The following is a 25,817-nucleotide window of genomic DNA, read 5'->3' as shown; positions in this document are numbered from 1 at the left end:
GGGGAATGAAAGATTTTTCATGAAAGAAAAGAGAAAAACAAATAAATAGCAGATAATATTGAAAACTTTATTTGCATATTAATGAAACAGTAGATTTCTTGGAACCCTGAAGGCTAAAATTGTACGGCAATGTTATATAGATAAGAGAATACATATGCTGCTGAAGATTTCATGATATTTCAAATTTTCCACAGCAAGATGTATGCATATTCTTTGTTAGTTTGAAATGGCAATGCCTTTTAAAATGCAATGGCCATTAGAAGTGTTTTCTGATGTAAGAGCCATATTTCTCTAGGCTTGGCCTCTTGTAGTAATATATTTTTATTGTTATGTGTACCATGTGAGTATGTTAATAATGTGAAGAATGAAATTGCTGCTTTTATGAATGAAATGTTAAAGTGATCAGGTGTTAGTAGATCACATAGCAGGTGTATATATAGTGCCGACTACAAGCTTGTTGATGATCATGACTAGATCATGCGCTTCAGGTGTGCTGTGTCTATCAGAATACTGCCATCTGTTATTAGCTTAGCCGCATGTCTTCGACTGAGTCAGTATAGACAGCAATTGGAAATCACTGTTGATCAACCAGATAGATAATTATAAATCGGGATTAAACTGTTGACAAATATATTCTTGTGAGCAAAGCGAAATTCAATAAACAAAAGATGATATTCCTTACCAGCTGTAAAAGGTTCTGTGTCTTAAGATTATCATTATTTAAGTACCAGACTATTTTCCCTATGTCAGGTTGCATGGTACCAGTATTTTGATTCCTAGAGCTAAAAAGTTGATTGATGAATTAATTAATCATCCTAAATGATATTGCTCCCATATAAAATGTTGATGTAAAATGTATTGATGATCAAAACTGTTGTAATTATAGGGAAATAATTACTAATCTATACCAAATATTGATCAGTTTCTGAAATATTCTTACAGATTTGAGATATAATGACCATATCTGGGTAAACATTAGCCTGTTATATGACTAGAGGTACTCTGGCTAACATCTGCCCTATCACAACTTACACCAGCCACTCGAATTCTCAGACTGGAGATTTTTGTAAACAAGCTGCTAAACCCTTTGACAGCATCTCTAATCTAAAGTTTGCTTCATCACTTCAGCAACTGGAATGGCAGTACGGTTGATTGGATTAAGTTTTGATAGTATTTAAATTTGTTGGGAACATCTTTAGAGATTTTTTTGAATACTGAAATAATACACAATTATTCTCTGCTCCATAATACTTTCCATAATTTGAATCTGCCTTTAGAAAAACTGGAAACATTTTAATGAGCTAAATACAACAGCATTTAGAAATTAGATTCCCAGAAGTTACTTATTCTAAGCTTTAGGTTTGTAGTTAAGTTAGATATTATGTGATTAATTTTGCCCCTCACTGACTCAAGTTCAGTCTTGTATTAATTAGCCAAGAAAGATCATATACTTATTACCTCCACTGACATAAGATCAGATACTTACGGTATTTCCTCCCCTGACATAAAATCAGATACTTATTACCTCCCCTGACATAAGATCAGATACTTATTACCTCCCCTAACATAAGATCAGATACTTATTACCTCCCCTGACATAAGATCAGATACTTATTACCTCACCTGACTTAGCCTTGTACTAGTGGAGAAAGTTCAGATACTTATTACCCCACCCTGACTTAATTAGCCTTGTATAATTGTAGAATTGAAATCGCCTCCCCTTCACTTGAACCCATAATTTAACCGACTCAGCTCAAGTTTTATCACTGCTTTCACTCCATGCTCTACAAGAAACCTGGTCCTGTTTAGAATATATATTATGTACAATATTATTTCCTGACCTCGTTCTCTATAGCTATATATACTTTATAGATGATAGGGTTATAGTAATCAGGTAGTTATAATTAGTAATTAAGGTAAATCCATAAGGACAATGGTTTAAATAGTCAGTATGCACTAACTGGTAATCATATAACAAATGCAAGCTTCCAGAAATTTCTTAGTCAAACTGGTGAAGGGAAAGCTCCTCAGATGGCTGAAGATTATTAAACCAATTTTTGAGAATTGAGTAGGTAGCTATATAGGCAGTAGCAGGATCAGTCAACTGGCAGGACTAGTTGGTGTGGCTTGTACATGTTGTTTAATGTGGTTTACAGAGTTTTTTCTCCCAAGTTTGGGTTGGGGCCTTTTTGCCTCATTTTGGGAAGAAAATTGGCGAATTGGGAAAGAGTTTTTCAGGATAAACTGCTAATTTTGGGAATTTGGGCTAAATAGGATATAATTTCAATTGGGAATGGGGCCTATTATCGGCCCCTAAAAGCCCTTAAAAAAATATTGGGTTTCTGTCAGTCAGCTTTCAGGATGTGGCTTGTACATGGTGTTAAAACGTGATTTCTGTCAGTCAGCTTTTAGAACTAGTTGGTGTGGCTTGTACATAAGTGTTAAATAATAAGTTAAAACTAACAAATTTTACAGAAATTCATACTTTTTCCAGTCACCAGGTGGTCTGTTAGTCAGCTAGCAGAGCATGCTTCAAATTAGCTCAAGAGGTAGAGCTGGGATTATCATGCAGTAGACCTGGGTTCGATTCCCTTCTGGGCACTTCATAGGAATGTGTTTTCCCTGTTCATTCACAGTAATATTGGATGGCAGTCAATGAAGCTATTAGGAGAATGTGTATAATGCTTTGATCTTACAGGTCACAAAACATATATTTGACCTCATAATCTATGAGAAAGGTCACATTCCAGAATACCTACAGGAATATAGGGACAGTGTTAATCATGACAGACTTTGACATCAAATAGAAGTCTGTGGTTTCATACTTTCTTACTGATCTAACTATGGGAAAGGCAGTACAAACTCCAGGCTGATAATATTGGTACAGCAAATCTCATTGACATTTACCAGAAGCAATATTTTCATGAATGGAAGATGGGAGTGTGTGTAATCCATTTAACATGCCAGCATCTGTATTTCTGCTTACACAATATTGTGCTTACACCTTCCTTGAGATAAAGTTGTGGGGCTCCCAACGGGTTACTTATGAAGATATATTCTATCAAATGTTGTATTAATTGTATTCTTTGCTGTAATGAAGAGCTCTCTAGATCTGCTGGTCCCCTTAATTAACTTTGTATGGTTAACTAGAATGTCTCTTTGTATTCTTCAGGAAATATGAGAAATTACCAATTTGCTTTCAGCTGATATTGTTTTATATACACAAGTGTCTGGTGTATATTAGCTCACCTGGCAGGAAGTGAGTAGAAACTGGTGCCAATTGCAGTCATACCTGTCGAGTCACCTATTAGGCGGGTGGTAATACCTGAAAATTTACATTTTTGATATAAATAAATAAACGAATAACTAAATCAAATTTCTTTCTGATGCAAACATTAAAAAAAAAAAGATTATGTCAGTTTGCTGTATATGAAGGCCAGTTTGTGTCGAGTATGGTAGTTTGCTGTATGAAGGCCAGTTCGTGTTGAGTATGGTAGTTTGCTGTATGAAGGCCAGTTTGTGTTGAGTATGGCAGCTTGCTGTATGAAGGCAGTTTGTGTTGAGTATGGCAGTTTGCTGTATGAAGACCAGTTTGTGTTGAGTATGGCAGCTTGCTGTATGAAGGCAGTTTGTGTTGAGTATGGCAGTTTGCTGTATGAAGACCAGTTTGTGTTGAGTATGGCAGTTTGCTGTATGAAGGCCAGTTTGTGTTGAGTATGGCAGTTTGCTGTATGAAGGCAGTTTGTGTTGAGTATGGCAGTTTGTTGTATGAAGACCAGTTTGTGTTGAGTATGGCAGTTTGCTGTATGAAGACCAGTTTGTGTTGAGTATGGCAGCTTGCTGTATGAAGGCCAGTTTGTGTTGAGTATGGCAGCTTGCTGTATGAAGACCAGTTTGTGTTGAGTATGGTAGTTTGCTGTATGAAGGCAGTTTGTGTTGAGTATGGCAGTTTGCTGTATGAAGGCCAGTTTGTGTTGAGTATGGCAGTTTGCTGTATGAAGGCCAGTTTGTGTTGAGTATGGCAGCTTGCTGTATGAAGACCAGTTTGTGTTGAGTATGGTAGTTTGCTGTATGAAGGCAGTTCGTGTTGAGTATGGCAGTTTGCTGTATGAAGGCCAGTTTGTGTTGAGTATGGCAGCTTGCTGTATGAAGGCAGTTTGTGTTGAGTATGGCAGTTTGCTGTATGAAGACCAGTTTGTGTTGAGTATGGCAGTTTGCTGTATGAAGACCAGTTTGTGTTGAGTATGGCAGTTTGCTGTATGAAGACCAGTTTGTGTTGAGTATGGCAGTTTGCTGTATGAAGACCAGTTTGTGTTGAGTATGGCAGCTTGCTGTATGAAGGCAGTTTGTGTTGAGTATGGCAGTTTGCTGTATGAAGGCAGTTTGTGTTGAGTATGGCAGCTTGCTGTATGAAGACCAGTTGGTGTTGAGTATGGCAGCTTGCTGTATGAAGGCAGTTTGTGTTGAGTATGGCAGCTTGCTGTATGAAGACCAGTTTGTGTTGAGTATGGCAGCTTGCTGTATGAAGGCAGTTTGTGTTGAGTATGGCAGCTTGCTGTATGAAGACCAGTTGGTGTTGAGTATGGCAGCTTGCTGTATGAAGGCAGTTTGTGTTGAGTATGGCAGCTTGCTGTATGAAGGCAGTTTGTGTTGAGTATGGCAGTTTGCTGTATGAAGGCAGTTTGTGTTGAGTATGGCAGCTTGCTGTATGAAGGCCAGTTTGTGTTGAGTATGGCAGCTTGCTGTATGAAGGCAGTTTGTGTTGAGTATGGCAGTTTGCTGTATGAAGACCAGTTTGTGTTGAGTATGGCAGCTTGCTGTATGAAGACCAGTTTGTGTTGAGTATGGCAGTTTGCTGTATGAAGGCCAGTTTGTGTTGAGTATGGCAGCTTGCTGTATGAAGACCAGTTGGTGTTGAGTATGGCAGCTTGCTGTATGAAGACCAGTTTGTGTTGAGTATGGCAGCTTGCTGTATGAAGACCAGTTTGTGTTGAGTATGGCAGCTTGCTGTATGAAGACCAGTTTGTGTTGAGTATGGCAGCTTGCTGTATGAAGGCAGTTTGTGATGAGTATGATAGTTTGCTGTATGAAGACCAGTTTGTGTTGAGTATGTCAGCTTGCTGTATGAAGACCAGTTTGTGTTGAGTATGGCAGCTTGCTGTATGAAGCCAGTTTGTGTTGAGTATGGCAGCTTGCTGTATGAAGACCAGTTTGTGTTGAGTATGGCAGCTTGCTGTATGAAGGCAGTTTGTGTTGAGTATGGCAGTTTGCTGTATGAAGACCAGTTTGTGTTGAGTATGGCAGCTTGCTGTATGAAGACCAGTTTGTGTTGAGTATGGCAGCTTGCTGTATGAAGGTCAATTTGTGTTGAGTATGGCAGCTTGCTGTATGAAGGCAGTTTGTGTTGAGTATGGCAGCTTGCTGTATGAAGACCAGTTTGTGTTGAGTATATCAGCTTGCTGTATGAAGGTCAATTTGTGTTGAGTATGGCAGCTTGCTGTATGAAGGCAGTTTGTGTTGAGTATGGCAGTTTGCTGTATGAAGACCAGTTTGTGTTGAGTATGGCAGCTTGCTGTATGAAGACCAGTTTGTGTTGAGTATGGCAGCTTGCTGTATGAAGGCAGTTTGTGTTGAGTATGGCAGTTTGCTGTATGAAGACCAGTTTGTGTTGAGTATGGCAGCTTGCTGTATGAAGACCAGTTTGTGTTGAGTATGGCAGCTTGCTGTATGAAGGCAGTTTGTGTTGAGTATATATGGCAGTTTGCTGTATGAAGGCAGTTTGTGTTGAGTATGGCAGCTTGCTGTATGAAGACCAGTTTGTGTTGAGTATGGCAGCTTGCTGTATGAAGACCAGTTTGTGTTGAGTATGGCAGCTTGCTGTATGAAGGCCAGTTTGTGTTGAGTATGGTAGTTTGCTGTATGAAGACCAGTTTGTGTTGAGTATGGCAGTTTGCTGTATGAAGACCAGTTTGTGTTGAGTATGGCAGCTTGCTGTTTGAAGGCCAGTTTGTGTTGAGTATGGCAGCTTGCTGTATGAAGGCAGTTTGTGTTGAGTATGGCAGCTTGCTGTATGAAGGCAGTTTGTGTTGAGTATGGCAGCTACATTTGTACATTGCCCTGATTCACAGAGTATGGCAGCTTGCTGTGGCAAGTTTGTGATGAGTATGGCAGTTTGCTGTATGAAGGCCAGTTTGTGTTGTGTATGGCAGCTACATTGCCCTGATTCACAGTTGTATGGCAGCTTGCTGTGTGCAATTTGGAGGCCAGTTTGTTTTGAGACAAATCTTTACATTGCCCTGATTCACCGAGTACAGCAGCTGGCTGTGTGTAATTTTGAGGCCAGTTTGTGTTGAGACAAATTACTACATTGTCACTGTTCATTAGCAATAATGTCAAAGTTTGCACAAACATGTACCATTCATTATATAGGTTGTTTACCAGTTTACTGGGAGTTAGATATTGACACTAAATGTTTCCATTCCTCTGTATCTTTTCTAGCCTATCCTGCATAATTTTCTTCCTATGAATCATTGGACAAAACAGTTTTTATACATATTTTTTAAATTGCACATGTACAGACTTCTGTGTAACTATTCAATAGTATTGTACATGTCCTGTGTTAAACCCAGATGACATTTGGCTTGTGGTTTCCTTGGACGATGCCAAACAAATTTTGTGAAAAGAAATGACCTTGACCCATACTCAAGGTCACAAAGGTCAAATAATTTATTACTCTTTAATGACTTCTGATTTAACATGAGGCCTATAATCACTTGACATTTGGTTTATGTGTGCCTTGGATGACACCCGACAAAGTCTACAAAATGGAAAAGAATTTGATCACTAAATAAACATATACTGTAGATTCAAAGTTTAATCCTTGATTTTTTTTCCTATTCTGGATACAAATTTAGAAAAAAACAACAACAAAAAAACAAAATAAACTTACTGTTTAGTGTTCACTGCTTGTGGACATAACGAATTTGATAAAAAATGTATACAAATATTAATTAAATTGTCATGCTACCCGCAGGCAATATATTGGTTATCAGCAATTAATTTTACAAAATGCTAAAAAAATGCTGTATTTTGCATTTTGCTGGTTATACAGGTGCAGGTAATATGCAATAAGTGATGCTCTGGGCAATACAGGAAGTTATGTACTGGGTAATACACAGGAAGTTATGTACTGGGTAATACACAGGAAGTTATGAACTGGGTAATGCACAGGAAGGTTATGTACTGAGTAATACACAGGAAGTTATGTACTGAGTAATACACAGGAAGTTATGTATTGGGTAATACACAGCAAGTTATGTATTGGGTAATACACAGCAAGTTATGTACTAGGTAATACAGGAAGTTATGTACTGGGTAATACAGGAAGCTATGTTCTGGGTAATACACAGGAAGTTATGTACTGGGTAATACACAGAAAGTTATGTACACTGTACTGGGTAATACACAGCAAGTTATGTACTGGGTAATACACAGGAAGTTATGTACTAGGTAATACACAGGAAGTTGCCATAGTTACTGCATGGGGTCATATACTTATGTATAGTGTCTATGTTATGGCTGTGAGGGGTGGGACATTTACTCTGACTTTACTGTACTTGATCTGAACTACATATAGTGTACTGAAAATGTGGGTTCACCACGTGCACGTTACAGCATAATTCATAAAAAGGTAGAAGAAGTGTTCCAAAATCCCTGACTTCATTCATCAGGTCGGTGTGTAGATCTTCTACCATTGTTAGGTAAGCTGGGGAGAGGCAGCATTATGGATGTTGGTAAGGTACTCAGCCGTTAGTTTGTTGATAAATGTGAAGACTGGCGATGTTGTGTCAGGTATGCCAGGATTGTAGTACTGCCAACATGTGTCAGATGGCTAGTGTCTATGGGGAAGGCTTCAAATGTTTGATAAGATATACACATTATATTGCATCACCACAAAGGAACATATACAATACAGGAGTTCTCTTGTGCTTTTGAAGGTTAAACTCTTTGTACCTGACATGATTAATGTTATTGAAACATCACACTCTCTGTAAAAATCCATGATGGCGTCCATTAATCTAACTTTAGATCCTTATCCAGTTATAAGACCACACCGAGGTGGAGACTTGATTTTAGCATGACCTACGTACCCGGTACATGCTTTTAGTTTGATAAATTGACAGGTTCAAGTCAAACTTTGTTAACACCAGAACTGTGGTCAGGTTCATTAAAAAAAAATTCAAGTATTTGATCTTTTATATAATGCATGATCTTTATCAGCAAATTAAAGAAAAAGCAATCTCCGATTTGAGATAAAAAAAAAAAAAAATTTCGCTGGAACCAGAGAAATACTACCAGTTTAATTAGGTCTTTGAGTTATCCGAGCTCAAATTAACGAATTTTGACGTTGATCGATATTTAAGGTCCATTTAAGTCTGTTGTTGATTGTGTGTCACATTTTCTGTGATATGTTTTCATCGAGATGAAGTAAGTGCTTAATTGTGCATGCTTGATTATGTACAAATCTTGGGATGATTATCCAATGTTTAGTGGAGTTATGGCCCTTTGAACACAATTTGTGGTATATCTCCAGTATACTGCTTTAGATACATTAGCGAGATGATAATCAAGTCGGGTCAGTGGCCCGATAGCATTTTGTATATCAGATTTCTAATTGTGATTAGTTGATTCATTTGTAATAACTTGTAAATATCTGTACTCTGATCAACATGCTTTGTATAATTTTTTACGGCGCTCAGATCTAGACTTCACTGCATGTGAAACACCAATTAGTTCCTGGTGAGTGCCATACAAGTTTTCTGTCAATATGGTCAATTTTTAAGACTTCCTTATACCCCATAAAAATAAATACAAATAAAATCTAGATATGATTAATACACAGATCCGCATTATTGATGGTTATTGCGAAACTGTCATTAGCGGAATTCTATATATAGGCGTATTGGATGCCATGTGATATCAACTGTAATTATAAGCTTTGATCGAGTGGTTTGTCGTAGAATCTGTATATTTGCAATCATAAATAAAGTGCCAGGTGTCACTGTTTTTACTTCCTGGTCTTGAGCATTGTGCACTCTTTCTTCGATAAGTACTGGGTTTGGCAGAAATGAGACCTTTTATTGACAAGTTCGTGTAATCGCTGCTTATAAGATCATGTACATCAGGCCATCAGCTGGGATTTGATTGACAGAGATGGTATTCTTTATCTTCATAATAGCAATTGATGTGTACATATATGTCAGTTATGTAGCAAAATTGGGTTTTTAGGCGCAAACTAAAAAGACTAAATGCCATCTTGGCCTAGTTTAGCTGTTTGGAATGACAGTGTTGTATGTAATGAATCTCGGATTTCTTGTTATCAAGATGAAATGTCGGATGCTGAGGCGCACATGATGCAGGCTTGTTCAATTATGTTCAAATCGGATGTAGACGTGTATACATTACCTTTTCAAAACAATGTTCTTAACCTATCGTCCTAAATAAGGATCGTTATTTTCCATTGATATAAATCCTTGTTATGAACTTACAATTGATAACAACAATATTTCACCCGTCCTTTTTGAGTTGGTATAATAATAAACATGGGTTTACAGTATAGTGAATATTGAGGGTTTCGCATGAGTCACTTTGTCATTTGGCATTAGTTGAACAAATTCAATCATTTGATATGTCATGCATGAGCCTGAGGTTTGTGCCAAACAAATTAATCCATATGACGAAGGCACAAGTGTAAGATTCTGTTTTTAACATAAATCAAATGAGAATAAAAGCAAAAACTCCAACTCCATTCAATTCCCAATGGTGACGTTATATGTTTATTGTGATAGCATGAGTTATATATGATATCACAATACTGTTATTACATGTGTTTTGATATTAATTACCTGGATGTATTTTTTATTTTTAAGTGTTAAGATGAGTCAGTTTTGTGATTTATAAATAATGCTAAATCAGCTTGTAACATTGATTTGAGGTCACATTGGTTGGCTTCTACATATACATTTGGCAAAATATATACTTGTATATCACCTATTGATAAGTATATACATGTATATAGTAATTATAACTTCACTTTGTCAACACCTGGGTCTGGGTGTTTTTAGACTGTATGGCACTCTATCTATGTAAAGGTGTAAAATTAGTTGACATCATCCTTTTTATTTTGATCAAGACCATTTATATATAAAAAAAGTATTCTTTGACTAACAGTCATTGATACACAGGACCACATTAACTCTACAGATCACAGGGACTTGGCTCCACACGGTGACAGTTAATATAATCTCATATAAAGAATTAATCTAGTGAATAAGTTGGTATAAATGATGTTTTATATACTTACCTGTACTGCAAAGATTTTGTGCATATTCTAGAATTCATATCATATGACAATTATTATTTTTTATTCTTTGCAGCTGACATATATGAATCTGTGGAGCCCATCATTGAAGACAAAGGTTTGGATTGTGAATGTGTGGGAGGTGGACGGATAGAACATGATGCTAACTCCAAGAAAATAAAGATATACGGATATTCACAGGTAGATATAGCTAGATATTCACAGGTAGATATAGCTAGATATTCACAGGTAGATATAGCTAGATATTCACAGGTAGATATAGCTAGATATTCACAGGTATAGATATAGCTAGATATTCACAGGTAGATGTAGCTAGATATTCACAGGTAGATGTAGCTAGATATTCACAGGTAGATATAGCTAGATATTCACAGGTAGATATAGCTAGATATTCACAGGTAGATATTCACAGGTAGATGTAGCTAGATATTCACAGGTAGATGTAGCTAGATATTCACAGGTATAGATATAGCTAGATATTCACAAGTAGATATTCACAGGTAGATGTAGCTAGATATTCACAGGTAGATATAGCTAGATATTCACAGGTAGATATAGCTAGATATTCACAGGTAGATATAGCTAGATATTCACAGGTAGATATGGCTAGATATTCACAGGTATAGATATAGCTGGAACATATACAATGTACATTTGTACCTATAGGCCAGGCCAGTATATCATGATAAAGCTAGAACATATATGATTGTACTTCTATACCCAGGCCAGTATATCATGATCATGATAAGATTGATCACTATTCCAGAGTAATGAGGGCACATCTAAAAAGTTCGAACTTTTCTTACGACATTTGAAAGGAACCATTTTAAGGAGCCTCATCCATCTTCAACAATATTACAGATTAAACCAATTTTAGAAGCCTCATGATCACACATCATCAAATGTATTAAATTTCTTGAACCCAGAATCAATTAAGAAGCAGACTGTATAATGAGACTTAATGAAGCCATCATGTATTTGGGTCCAAATTCTTAATTTCCAATAATTAATTTCTTCTTAGGGCCTTGGCTGTTCTGTTGATACAAAAACTCATTAAGAAAGAGAGAAACGAACAAAAACAAATTTAACAAACAAACCGATGTTGATAAGAAATCACATTAATTTCAGTCTGAACAATTTGGCTGGCTTCACAAGTACAGTAATATATAATTGCACAGATAATATGACATTCTTCTTTTTTGTGTGTGTAGGTAAAAAAACTTTCAAGTCTTTGGTATGTTAATAACTACTTCAAGTGAAGTTTACAGCTACATGACCATGATATTTCTAGATAAATCTGAATCATGTATTATATACTATACAATACTTAAATACAGAAATGTCAGGTAAAGAATGCCATAAATGAAGAATGAATTACAAATATCATAATATATATCGTAGATTACTTAGTTAAGCTATACCTGAGGTACTAGAACGAATTCCCTCTAGAAGTGGATATTGGGAGTGTCGTACAGTATTGTAGTGGAATGAAGATGCCTTAATGACGTAGATAAACATAAACTACACGTTCCATTCAAAAATATCTCCATCAGGGCTGATGCACAGATTGCATAATAATATGTTCGTCTGGTGCCAAATTCCTGTGTTTTCACAGCTGAAATAACAGTTGGCTTATCTGTATGTGTTGTATGAGACGGGTTACATAAGACAGTGCATTTACTCGCTTCTGGTAACTCAGACTGCTTATACAAATCTAAACTAGGACCACATTGACAATTAATGCTGTTAACAATCTGATACAAAGGCACTTGGGTGATAGGAAAAGAGAATTTTGTACTAGGTTAATTGCTTAGGGATTCATTGAATACACTACATGTAATTGTAATACATGTGTCTATATGCCGAAGGTGCTTGCAATTGGTTTTAGAGATTATAAAAGTACAAGAATGTGATATTTAAATCCAGAGGGACCAAATTGACTAAGTGAATTAATTTCAAATTGAATTACTGTTGATTGAAATTGAATTAAAAAGATAATTAAAATTGGATTAAAGCCTTAATTCAATTTGAATTTATAAATTTTGTGAAATGTAATAATACAATATGAAGTTCATTCCTCTTAAGACACTTACTTGTTTCAATGCAGTCATAATGAGAATTTAATGACATTGAATTACAGCAAAAGTACTGTTCCAAAGTTATTCCAAAAGAAAAAGAAAAAAAAAAAAAATTATTAAAATTATTAGCTCACCTGGTCCGAAGGACCAAGGTGAGCTTATGCCATACCGTGGCGTCCGTCGTCCGTCCGTCGTCCGTCCGTCTGTCGTCCGTCCGTCCGTCAACAATTGACTAATTTGACTTCTTCTTCATAACCGCTAATCAGAATTTGAACAAATTTGGTCAGAAGCATCCCTATGGGTAGGGGACTCAAAATTGTACAAATGATGGAGCTGACCCCCTGGGGGCCTCTGGGGTGGGGCCAAAAGGGGTCAATTTGACTATATTGATATAAACGACTTCTTCTCTGAAACCAAGCAATGGCTATCGCTTATATTTGCCAGGTAGCATCACTATGGGGTGGGGATTCAAAATTGTACAAATGAAGGGGCTGACCCCCCAGGGGCCTGAGGGGCGGGGCCAAATGTGGTCAATTTGGCTATATTGATATAAACGACTTCTTCTCTGAAACCAAACAATGGCTATTGCTCATATTTGCCTGGTAGCATCATTATCGGGTGGAGATTCAAAATTGTACAAATGATGGGGCTGACCCCCCAGGGGCTTGAGGGGCGGGGCCGAATGTGGTCAATTTGGCTATATTGATATAAACGACTTCTTCTCTGAAACCAAGCAGTGGCTATCGCTCATATTTTACTGGTAGCATCATTATGGGGTGGGGATTCAAAATTGTACAAATGATGGGGCTGACCCCCCAGGGGCCTGAGGGGCGGGGCCAAATGTGGTCAATTTGGCTATATTGATATAAATGACTTCTTTTCTGAAACCAAGCAGTGGCTATTGCTCATATTTGCCTGGTAGCATCATTATCGGGTGGAGATTCAAAATTGTACAAATGATGGGGCTGACCCCCCAGGGGCTTGAGGGGCGGGGCCGAATGTGGTCAATTTGGCTATATTGATATAAACGACTTCTTCTCTGGAACCAAGCAATGGATATCTCATATTTTACTGGTAGCATCACCTTGGGGTAGGAATTTGAAATTGTACAAATGATGTGGCCGACCCCCCTGTGGGCTGAGGGGCGGGGCCAAAAAAGGGGTCAGTTTTGCAAAATTCTGCTCTGAAACTGAGCAATGGATTTCGCTCATATTTCCCGGGTAGCATCCCTATGGGATGGGGATTCAAAATTGTAAAAATGTTGGGGTTGACCCGGGCCGCCAGGGGGCTTAGGGGTGGGGCCAAAAGGGGTCAATATGGCTAAATTGATTTAAACAACTTTTTCTCTGAAACTAAGCAATGGTTTGACTGGTAGCATCCTATTAGGGTAGGGATTCAAAATTGCATAAAGGAAGGAGCTGACCCCCAAGGGGGTAGAGGTCAGGGTCAAAAGGGGTCAATTGGTCTAAACAAGTTCTTCTCTGAAACTAAGCAATGGATATCACTCGCATTTGTTTGGTAACATCCCTCTGAGGTCGTAGATTAATGCACTTTTTTGAATTTTCAGTATTGAATTAAAACCAATGTACATGTACAAAATGTACCCATATAAATGCTTATGATATATATTGACATAGCAATACCAGCGACAAATATACTTCAGCATCATTCTTGTTTCATATCTCATGAAACCAGGTGAGCGATACAGGCCCTCTGGGCCTCTTGTTTTTTTTCTTTTTACAGAACTGATTGTTTTAACTGATCATCAGTAATGAGAACTTTCTCTGGACTCAAGACTAGATTTCAAACATTGTCAGATAGCACCCAATTGAAGATTCCAGTTAACAATCTCATGAACTGGCGTTATTGTCGGGAATTTTGGCCCGTAAATTGACTTGAACACTTGGTGTCTTGAAAATATTTGGTATTTTAAAAATATTTGATTTGAGTATATTTCATACAACTAACAAAAAACCTTTTGATTTTGTAGGCATATGGAAAAGCTGATCACTCTGTTACCTTCTTAATGCTTCAAAAGAAGTTTGGGAGTCACTATAACATCACATTCAACAACGATGGCTATTAGAGGGTACACGTCTTATTCCGCATTTTTGACCGATACTGGATGTGTTCAAATCATAGACAAAGAAATTACTACTGGGAGCACTCGGCATTAATGGAGTTGATGAAGTTGGAATACCACTCAGCATTATGGGAGAAGTTTACTGTTGGAATATATGACGTTATACTACTGAAGCTTTAATTTAGACAATGAAATATTGGATTTACGTAAGATTGATGATGAATTGATTATTGAAATACTTGCATCATGTGACCATACGGAATTACAGTGGATACACCATGTAACCATGGTTACCAAATTACTTAAGTCTAATTAATGAGTTACATCATGTTACCATGGTTTCCTACAGTAGGAGATATTGTTTACATCAGGTGACCATAAGTGTTGTCATGGTTACCTCACGCTACTATATATGGCTCCTAAATGAAAGATGTAGACATTTGATAGGAATGGGAAAGTAAATTTTGGCCAAAACAAACTGATTAGAATTTTGATAATTATTTTTTTCTTTAATTTATTGGTCTATCGATTAATGTCTTAAGCATCATAATAATTTTAAGTCATTCACACAAGTACTACATTAGCAAAATTTTTTAATATGACTCAAGGTTCCTCTGTGGCATTTCAGTGTTGTTATGCCTTTTTTTCAAAACCAAATTCATAAGAATTTAATTATAGTATGTTGTATAAATCTGGCTATTACTTATATGTGTTTAATGATGTTTTATCACATTAATCCAAATGTCAAAAAAGTCATGATTTTGATTAGCTTTGATATAAGGTGCCTCTTTATCTTTGTCAAATAGGAGACAATCGTTTAATGTACAAAATAAGTTGTCACTTGTGGTTGGTTGTTAATGACTATTTTCTGATATCTTTGCCAAGAGTTTTAGTACATAAGAAAATGCTGATTTTTGTTGATAAGTATTTTAGTATATTTAATATTTATAGTTTAAAATGAACGGTAATTATCTGAAATGGTTGTAGTTACCATTTTATTTGAGTGTGGTGAATGAGTCTTCGGTAAAAACGTGCCTTCATATTTTGTTTTCAAGTTTCCATGATTAACATTTTCCCAATGTTTATTTTAAAAGCTGGCATTGTAGCGCTATTCCGTTCTATATCATTAACTCAGTGAATATGTAATTAATTTCGAACAAAGTCACATACCATTGTACATATATATATGAACTGCACCAGTTTCCAATTACAACAAAACTTTGCGAATGCAGGCATAAATTCCAGCTTCAAAAATATAGAAAAAATCCTTTTTTCGTATACATGTATTATTCGAACATCATTATTTTTCCAGAATACGGAATGGCACAACATTGAATGTACAGTTGTATTGGTACCCGTTAGCGCACAAATCGTCTCCGTACCAATTAACACCTTACTGATTAATTTAAAGTGTAATTATAATGTACAGATATTTGGATTCTATTGTAGTTGATACCCTATTGTAAATGTACGTTTGTTAATCAATGTAGAAAAAAGGTTGAATGAGCAAGTTTATCCAGATCTGTGATGGCAGAACATTGTATATATGGAGTATTGTTTGAAAAAGTAAATTGGGATTTCACATAATCTGAATCTGGAATACTTCACTCAAATCAGGATATTTTTGCTGATTTGATACAAATTCAACATACAAAGTATTGCTTCCTTTTGAAAACAATAAACTATATATATGATAATGTTATCATCAATTTGTCTAGAAATGATGCAACATTTTGGCCGTCCATTTGAAATAGCTTGCACTCTGTGTATGTGGAATGGCCGTCCATTTTGTGGGAACTTGAAAGCGACAACATAATATTTTCATTGTATGTGTTGGAAAAAATAAATTATGTTGTATCTAGTATTTTTGTTTGTGTTATTTTTAATTTAAATGTGTAGTTGATACTAAAAAAAATTCATCTTAAAAATAAATCAAAATTTTATGTTTCAATTTGTACAACATTGAGTACATCCAATTAGTTATAGGATTTCAGTTTCCTGAACAACTAAACACCTTTTGGTCAGCTGCAACCTGCAGTATATATATATGATATATACATATTTATACATGTAGATACGTGAATCACTGGTGCTTGAAGGGTTTAAAATCAACCATTGTTTCAAATAAAACAATACTGGTGTCCGCCAAAGTATCGCACTACAAGGATTGCACCAGAAGTGAAAGGAGGACACAAAAATTGGAAGTGGATAGAGAATGGATCAGAAGGCCGCGATGTTTTAAGATAAGATGAGATGAATTTTATTACCAGTGCAGAACCTTTTGATCTCCTATACTGGACTCCAAAATATGATTATTACAATAAATAAAATCAATAAATTGTGACAACAGATTGAATTCCCTATACAAGTTTTGTGATTATTGATAGGTTTTCTGTATTGCCAAAGCTTGAAACATTCAGCAGTTAGTTTTTATCCAGGATGTGCTGTAGTGAAATGAATTGATAATACAAAATCAATAGTGTCCTAAAAAACAAGGAGAGCCTTGATACGATTTAAAATCTGACTACACTAGTGAAGTTTCCTCTGACCAATTCAAGACATCAAACTTGGACATGCTGACAGCTAAGTGGAAACAGGGCACTTAAAAAAACAAAAACACTTATTAGGGCCCATATCGAAGGTACAGGTGACCTATAGTAATCACTTTGTCCATCCGTCCACAAATTTTACTATCGGTCTAACTTTGATATTTGTTGACAAATTCACACGAAACTTTGACACTGCACACTCAGCTAAAAAGTCAATTTTGTTATGACATAACGAAGAAATGTTGTTCAGAATTTAACATGGAGTCTACTGGTCAAGGTCAAAGGTCAAGTTCAAATTTTGTATATCTTTACTGATAAACATATTGTTATGACACTATGAAGCAATGTCGGTAGCATTTTAACAAGGAGTCAACTGATTTAGGTCAAGATCACTGGGTCAAATGTCAAGGTCACTTTTGTATCTTTACTGATGAATTTTTTGTGATGACATTATGAAGTACAATAAGTCGGAATGAAACAAGAATTCTACTGATCTAAAGTTCAGATCCCTGGGTCAATACAGTATCATGACAGATTTTGTATCTTTTTATTGTGAAGAACATTTTTTTTCAGACATGAAGCTAAACTGGCCTAAAGTAAAGTACAAGTAAGTTGTCGAAAAATCCAGGTAACTTGATTATGGTTTGTTTGTTGGGTTTATCACCCCGTGGACAGTTAGTGTTATGTTTAATTTGATAAATTTAAAAAATTGACTTTGACCTTCATTCAATATCATAGCTCAAATGATAAAAAAGTGAAGAGAAAAAATCTTTCAAAACAGGTTTTTGGATCGTTCGATTCTTTGCACACTTAGTGTGTTGAATACTTCATAGTCATGGCTACCTTTTCTCTAATACATTATCAGAAAATGGGTCAAGGTCTTCCCAGTACCAGGGCAAAAATGAAAATTGAAAAATAAATAAATGTTTCCTTTGCACATTAAAGAGCACGATTCACAGAGAATGATTATGTGTTATGCAATATGCAGAAATGGCACTTTGAAAAATGTTTCATTTTCCAAGCAAAATTCAGAATTTTCAACAAAAAAAAAACCGTGAAGTTTTCTTCTCCTCCTTTATCTTAATAAACACAGACTTGATATTTGGCACAATGATAGCTAGTACAAGTGCCTACAAAAGTATTGCGTTTCATTGACCTTGACCTTTGTTCTGTGTCATCTTTGTTCATGGTGACAGGTCATATGATCAAAAGTAAAAAAAAAAAATCAAATATTGTTAATTTTGATCATACATAGAAGAATATGCTCATATGAAGATGTGTGCAGAGTTTCAAGGTCAGATAATTAAAATTACGCTGAAACAGTTTCGAAAACATTTTCCCTCTAAAATATCCTAAAATTGTACTTATGTTTTTCTTCCAAAAATCTGACACATACAGACTTGATAATTAGCACATCTAAAACATGAATGGCTGGCTTCAAAAGATATACAAATTGTTGACCTTGACATTCGTGTTCTAGGTCAGGATAGTCCGATAACCGGTCAGAGAAGGAATTAAGCAAAATGAAAATGTTAGTAACACGTAGTAAAGTGACCGTCAGAACGATAACATATCTTATGACCATCTGTGTTTGGATCTTGATCAAATCTAGTTTATTTGTCAGTCGTGTGGGCTATGTGGTACATTACCAAAGTACTGGGGACAGTGGTACAGTCCCGTACGGTATTTTTCCCATTACAAGATATTTTTTTTTGTTTACGGTTGTTTTACATGTGTTGGCGCATTTTACATTTGATTTTTTGTTCAATTCTACATTCAATAAATGTCAAACTTCTGGCAACTTTACTATTCGACTAGACGATCGAGAACCTTCACTTTCAAAAATTTTGATAAACATTTTTTTTTTTTCATTTTACCTGTGTGTATAGGCACATTGCTTTATCTGAATTTGTGAATAATTTGAATACAAAATGCAATATCGCATTGGAGATATCATTTTGCAGCCAAGTTACTGTACTCAATACACCGAAACATCAATTAACAGGCTGACATACCTACTCTTTTTTGTATGCACAAATAGGATCACCTACTAGGAATATTCCACGAAATGTCATTCTTATCGGACTATATGTATACATAAAAATTAACATTGAAAACACTTGTTTATAAAGCATTAGTTCTTTCATTTTCAATCTCCATTGATTTATGTCTAGGCTGAGATGTTACCATATGTAATATATAGATATCTATTCTAAAATTGTAATTTGAATATGTCCATATGAGTTATGTCCCTTGAAAAGTCCGCTCTGTAGTGTATTTGATAGAGTGTGTGATAAATCACAGGGGCATGTCTAGTTTTATATTACAAAAAATAGTCAGAAATACCTATATATATTGAAGCATGTCTAGTTTTATATTACAAAAAATAGTCAGAAATACCTATATATATTGACAATATATATAGGTATTTCTGACTATTTTTTGTAATATAAAACTAGACATGCCCCTGTGGATAAATTGTATTGAGTACGTATCCGAAATACGAAAAAATGCTTTGTGCTAAATGTTCACTGCTAAAAGCTTTATGCTAAATATTTAATGCGAAATGCTAAAAGATTGAAGTTGTACTTTTGATTTCTTTCCATTTTACTACATATCAAACTTTGTTAATGAGGATAAATGTTGATTTATAATTGAGGACGTCTTCGTTATCACCAAGCTAAATTCATCACGTGATAAGTGTAGTGGAGTTCAGTCAACTGTGGGTATCTATCTGCAGGTAGGGCGTAAGAATTGTACCTGCTGCCCCCACTGCATGATCGTAAGAGGCGACTAAATTTGGGATCTTATCTTTTCTCTTCTTTCTTAACAGCTTTCTTCTTCATAATGTCTCCCTTGGCAATGTCTCTCATTTGGCCTTTAGTTGAGCGTTCGCCCCGGTGAGGAAGGCTTTGGGTTCTGTCCCCTGGTCGAGATATACCAGAGTGGTAGTTGCTACTCCTGCTTAGCGCTCAGCATAGTAGGAGTGGGACGACTGGTTCACCCGTTGTCAGTATAATGTGACCGGGTGGGGTGTCTTGCTGAATGTCTTCGGCAGTATGCTTCAGTGAGGTAGCACTATAAATCGGCAAAAGTTCCGGCCTACCACAAGGAGACTTAACACGAACATACCGCAGCTCCCAAAACACATACACACTCACCACACACATGCATGTCGTACGCACGGGAGGCCGTCCTTAAATGATCTTAGCTGTTAATAGGACGTTAAACAAAATAAACCAAACCAAACCGACGATGAATTTAGGATAGCAATTCTAGAAACAGAAAAAAACACCCATAATTTGCTTAAAGGCTAAAAGACAGCTGGTCTCGAGCAACTAGAGAATATTCCGCATTTCAAAATCCTTATGACAACTGTAAACAAAACAACATTTAGCAATAAGCATTGAGCATTTTGGCTTATTGCTTAATGTTAAATGCGAAATGGTACATACTTTATGTGAAATGCTTTCTTTTTCTAGACCTTAAATACGGAAAGTATCTGCTTTGAAGCAAACAATGGTCGCTTTGTTAACAACGTATCCCTTTTGGTTTGATTATGCTCAATTACAAAAGATTTCTGCATTAAAATATTCACATAAAGCATCAAGCATATCATACCAGCTTTCCATATACACCGTATAAGTACGGACATAATAGTGCTTTATGTCGGAAACGTCAGTTGACATGTTAAGACAACTTTGGCAGATCATATAGTATTTCACAAAATAATAGTATTTCACAAAATAATAGTATTTCACAAAATAATATAAGTAAATGCACAGGGACCCGACACATAAAGTATTCCGAACACACATATGTGGACCTTTAAAAACAAGTTGGCAATTTGTTCCACATCCCTGTGGTGAATGATATAAATTTTGATTTAAATATAATATTTTAAACTTCCTCCCTGTATGGTTCCGGAGAAAAAAACAACGAAAGACCAATGGTCTCGCATGTCACTGATAATTGTTTTTTTTTTTTTTTTTTTTTTGTGATTGGAAAAGACTTTATATTTCTTTTTTCTTTATAATATCGATATGCAACTAACAAATATTTGGTCAAATTTTATACTGTATAGCAGCGCAATGTTGCTAGCATAACTATAACACGTAGATAATTTTGTTTATTGACAAATTTTAACAATGCGTGCACAACTTTTTAAAAAATCAAATATTTATGTATTTTTATGTTTTTATTTAACCCAAAGACAGAAAACTAAAAATACAGGGAAGTATAGTTCATACAGAGTAGTCATGTCCGTAACCAAATCCCAAGGGAGACAAATCTTACAAGCCTAATGCCACGTGTTGATTTGATATATCTACATCTTTGCACAAATTTTATTTTTTTACTCGTTATAAGTAATCGTGTAATTGGCCCGATTTCAGTGGTTGATGAGCGAGATACTGTCACGGAGAATGAAACTAAAAAATTACGAATGAGGACAAACGAGAAAACATATCTCCATCACATCAAAAACAATTCCTTTGTTTATTTTTTTTTTTTTTTTAGTTTCAAAATACAACTTTTTTAGAATAAATATAGTTTCATAACAAGCAAGAAAATAGATAGAATATTCAAAATTCAATTCTAAGCCTGTCTTATGTTTGAAACTACAACTTATTCGGGTGGGGGACACGATACAAATTTGATTTTCTTTTTAAAGTTATGCTAAAAGATGACAGAAGACACCAAATGCTGACAACAGAGGACAAATAATGACAAAACAGGACAAGTGATGACAAAGGAGGATAAACGAGGACAAATGACAAATGAGAATATTTTTTTACCTATTCTTTGAACTGGACTTGACTGAAAGCCGATCTTCATATAGCTGATGGCCAATAGTCCAAATTATTCGTTTTACCAACCCCTATTTATTGATCTGACGTTTATTAGTTTATCGACACCAGGCAGACATTTTTACCTATGGTAAATTTACAACTGACTACAGTAACATAAAGTCATTATACTGTATGTGTTAACGGGATTCTAGACCGAGTGACGAGGGAAGTACGTCCGCCAATGGCTCAGAGAGGCCCCCAAGTCTTACAGAAAAGCTCGATGACAAACTTGTAACAAAAGTAACAAGTAAGTAACACGTAAGTATCAAGTAAGTAACACGTAAGTAACAAGTAAATAACACGTAAGTATCAAGTAAATAACACGTAAGTATCAAGTAAATAACACGAAAGTAACAAGTAAATAACACGTAAGTAACAAGTAAATAACACGTTAATAACAAGTAAGTAACAAGTAAGTAACAAGTAAGTAACAAGTAGGTAACACGTTAATAACAAGTAACAAGTAAGTAAGTAACACGTAAGTAACAAGTAAGTAACACATAAGTAACACATACGTAACAAGTAGGTAACAAGTAGGTAGATAACGACGATCGTTGGAAGGGTGACTGTTTGTTATCAAGACTGTTCTACACAAATGATTTTAATATAGACTTTGTGTTACAATTAAAACAAACGTTTCCTTACATGAACATCGAGGGGTGTCCGTTTTACCGAATGGTTGTTAATCTAACAGCCAAAAACGTCTGAAAAGGTGCTCCATGCACAAACTAGGAGTCCAAATAAACCTGGAGTAGACAATATGTCAGGTCAGCTGACGTAGGCGGAACCTTTTCGTCGTTTTTGGTGTTTGATATTTTTGTTTAAAGTCCTATCATCACCCAGTGATTGTGTGTGTATGCATGTTGTTGTCTTTTTAATTACAAATGACAAACCTGCAGGATAGGTCAGTCTACTTTTACAGTAGGCCTGTACAGTAACGAAGAGAAATCTCTAATTGTTTAACATTGTCGCCCTATCGGTTTAGAGCTGGTACGATGCGTGTATCTACTGAATATATCTATTTATTTTTATAGTTAAGTATAACTTTTCAAACCTGACACAGGCGATTGAAGGTTGAAAGATGAGAACACAAGCAGAAGAAGTTGTAAGAGTTGCCCCCCTTGAACCCAGATTACTCGGTGCGCGTGAAATACTATGAATTTGTATGGACAAAATCCATCATAGCCTAAGCGAGATATGAGATATACAACTTTTTCTGTAGAAATAACGGCACTGAAATATCAACTTTCTCGGTAAAATGGCGGCTTTAAAGTAACAACTTTCTCTGTAGAAATGACGGCACTAAAGAAACAACTTTCTCGGTAGAAAAATGTCGGCGCTAAAGTAACAACTTTCTCGGTAGAAATGACGGCGCTAAAGTAAACAATATCCTCGGTAGAAATGACGGCGCTAAAGTAACATCTTTTTCTACCCCCTTAAAACCATATCATACACAGGCAAAAGTGCCACACATGTGTCACATACGTGGGACACATGCGATTTTCACACGACTCTCATGCGTATATCATATGATTTTCCACACGCATGATTTTCGCATGAAAGGTTCATGTCATCCATATGCGATTATCATGGGATGTACATGTCTAGGCCTACTTGGCACGCATGAGAATCACATGTTTTGTTGTTACATGAGAGATACATGTGAAATTTACAAGCGTGTAACACATTAAAGATTTTACGCATCAGAATCATGCGTAAACAATTTTTTTATTCATTTTTTTAAAACTATTTTTCATATATTTTTAGTCGAGACAAATAAATGAGGACTGATTTTCAAGTGAGATTTTTTTTATTGTTTTAAATTTTACATTAGGCCTAAGTTTGGCATGCATAGTACATATGTATGTTACCAGAAAAATTAAACAATGTATACTATCTGAACAAATTCTTCTAAATTTGAAAGCAAATTTCAAGATCTATACATAACTTCACTCAAATGGTAAATATTAAGAATGAAACATGAATACATATATACTGTACATTTGCATTTCTTTTCCTAAATAAATTCAAATTATCAAGATTACCAGGTCAATATCGTAGAACATTTCTGGTTCCAGGATATGGATGTTTTGTCATGATCATTGTATGTTGCTTTTCACAAGCACGCCTGCAAAAAATCAACCCAGCATTCAGAATGTCAAGCAAATTCTCGTAGCCTCGACCTATAGCCTACCGCTGACGGTAAGTAAACTTGTTTGTTGACGTTGATGTAAACAGACGATGGTAATATGCACGGAGAACAGTTCCCGTTTATTTGATATTTACTGTAGTAATACTTTGTCTCCTAATTTCGGTTTACATCGCACAGTTGTGCGGTTTGTATCGCACATCGCACATTTGTGCGCACGATGTCTGCACGATGTGCGCACGATGTTTTTGGGACGTTGTGCGATCACACAACTGTATATGAACTGTATTAGAGGAAAGGGCGTTGCTAAGTTGGAAAAACTTGTGCCTAATCCTCTGCTCAATTTTGGGTCAATAAATGTGTTTAAATCAAAACCACAAGCATGGATGTGCCATCCTAAATACAATGTGTATTGCAAAATACCAAAAACATCGTTCATACACTTTGTAATTTGTTAGCCCAATTAAAAACATATACCTAATTACCAAATATGTGACGACGACTGACAAAATGGGCCATCTGATTTTTCCTCATCTGGGCCCATTTTGTCAGTCACGGTCACATATGTGTGTGGTAATAACCACAGGCGCTTGCATAGAAAATGTGATTTTCATTTTTTTTATATGACAGTGGTATGTGTACTCTGTAAAGTACCCAGTACACATACCACTGATATCATTTTTTTTAAATTCTCATTTTCTATGCAAGCGCCTGTGGTAATAACAGGAATATGTCTGTTTGTTCGTTTATTGTTTATTTTCTTCACGAAAGCTGTTGACTCAGCATGGCTGAAAAGTCTGATGTACAAACTCCCCTTCATTGAAATTCATTTAGATCCTCCCCGTTCACATTTGAAGATTTTGACAATTTCAGAAACAAGCTAGGTGACATTCGACTTCCAATACCCTTCAAACTACACATGCATTGTGAATTATCTGAAGATGGAGCTGAAGGACTACATTCATCCTATGACAAACTCCTTTCATAATGATCAAAATAACCCTTACACTAAAAATATGAGATTTCAAATCTCAAAATGCATTATTAAAAAAGTATAAGTAAGGGAATGTAATTAATTAATTATGTAAATACACTATTTATCATCTAATAAAAGCATTCAAGTATTATTTGCAAATAATAACAAATCGAAAAAAAGAGCAAAAAACCCCCCAAAACACACAAAACAAAAACAAAACAAACAAAGAACAAAAAAAAAACCTGGCATTATCAACAAATACCCAGTACGAGAGTAATACATTGTTTCTATATACTATATAAAATCCGATTTAAAAAAAAAAAAATCACATTGTATCTTTTTATTTTTAGTAGCGGAAGACTTTTACTTAAAACTTAGATTGTTTGAACACGATCGTGACTTTGCCAAACCTGCAATTCATAGGATATTAATAATAACATGTCTTTTTTACACTGTATCGTTAACCAATTTACTAGAAAAAGTGCCATGCGCAGACCAGAAGTTTATTTAATTCTGCATGAACTTATCATGAAATTGTTTCGATATATCTTTTCATCTGATAACACGTGCGCGTGGTTGATACTTCAGACCCGCTTATTCATTAAACCGTTATTAGAACAGTCATCAAATCAGAGGGAGATTGGGCCTGGTGGACACATTCTTGTCTGCATGCGTTCTATCGGAATAACATGTTTAATTCTTCAATTATTTGTGTTTGCTACGAGTTTATGACTATCACATTACGACTATA

The 25,817-nt window shown here is 35.7% G+C and overlaps 1 protein-coding gene across 1 annotated transcript in view; it reads left to right on the top strand.

The window, feature by feature from the left end:
* The window catches only part of LOC117322012 (14 kDa phosphohistidine phosphatase-like), a 51,094-nt gene extending 34,690 nt beyond the window's left edge, over positions 1-16,404 (top strand). The window contains exons 2-3 of the mRNA XM_033876710.1: positions 10,437-10,561; positions 14,450-16,404. Coding sequence (XP_033732601.1) covers positions 10,437-10,561; positions 14,450-14,545 — 221 coding nt within the window. The 3' untranslated portion in view covers positions 14,546-16,404. The remainder of the gene's footprint in view (positions 1-10,436; positions 10,562-14,449) is intronic.
* The last annotated feature ends 9,413 nt before the right edge of the window (positions 16,405-25,817 follow it).

The sequence above is a fragment of the Pecten maximus genome, chromosome 2 (assembly GCF_902652985.1).
Source record: "Pecten maximus chromosome 2, xPecMax1.1, whole genome shotgun sequence".
In the NCBI taxonomy this organism is placed as follows: Eukaryota; Metazoa; Mollusca; class Bivalvia; order Pectinida; family Pectinidae; genus Pecten; species Pecten maximus.
This window is presented reverse-complemented; position numbering and strand designations above follow the sequence as displayed.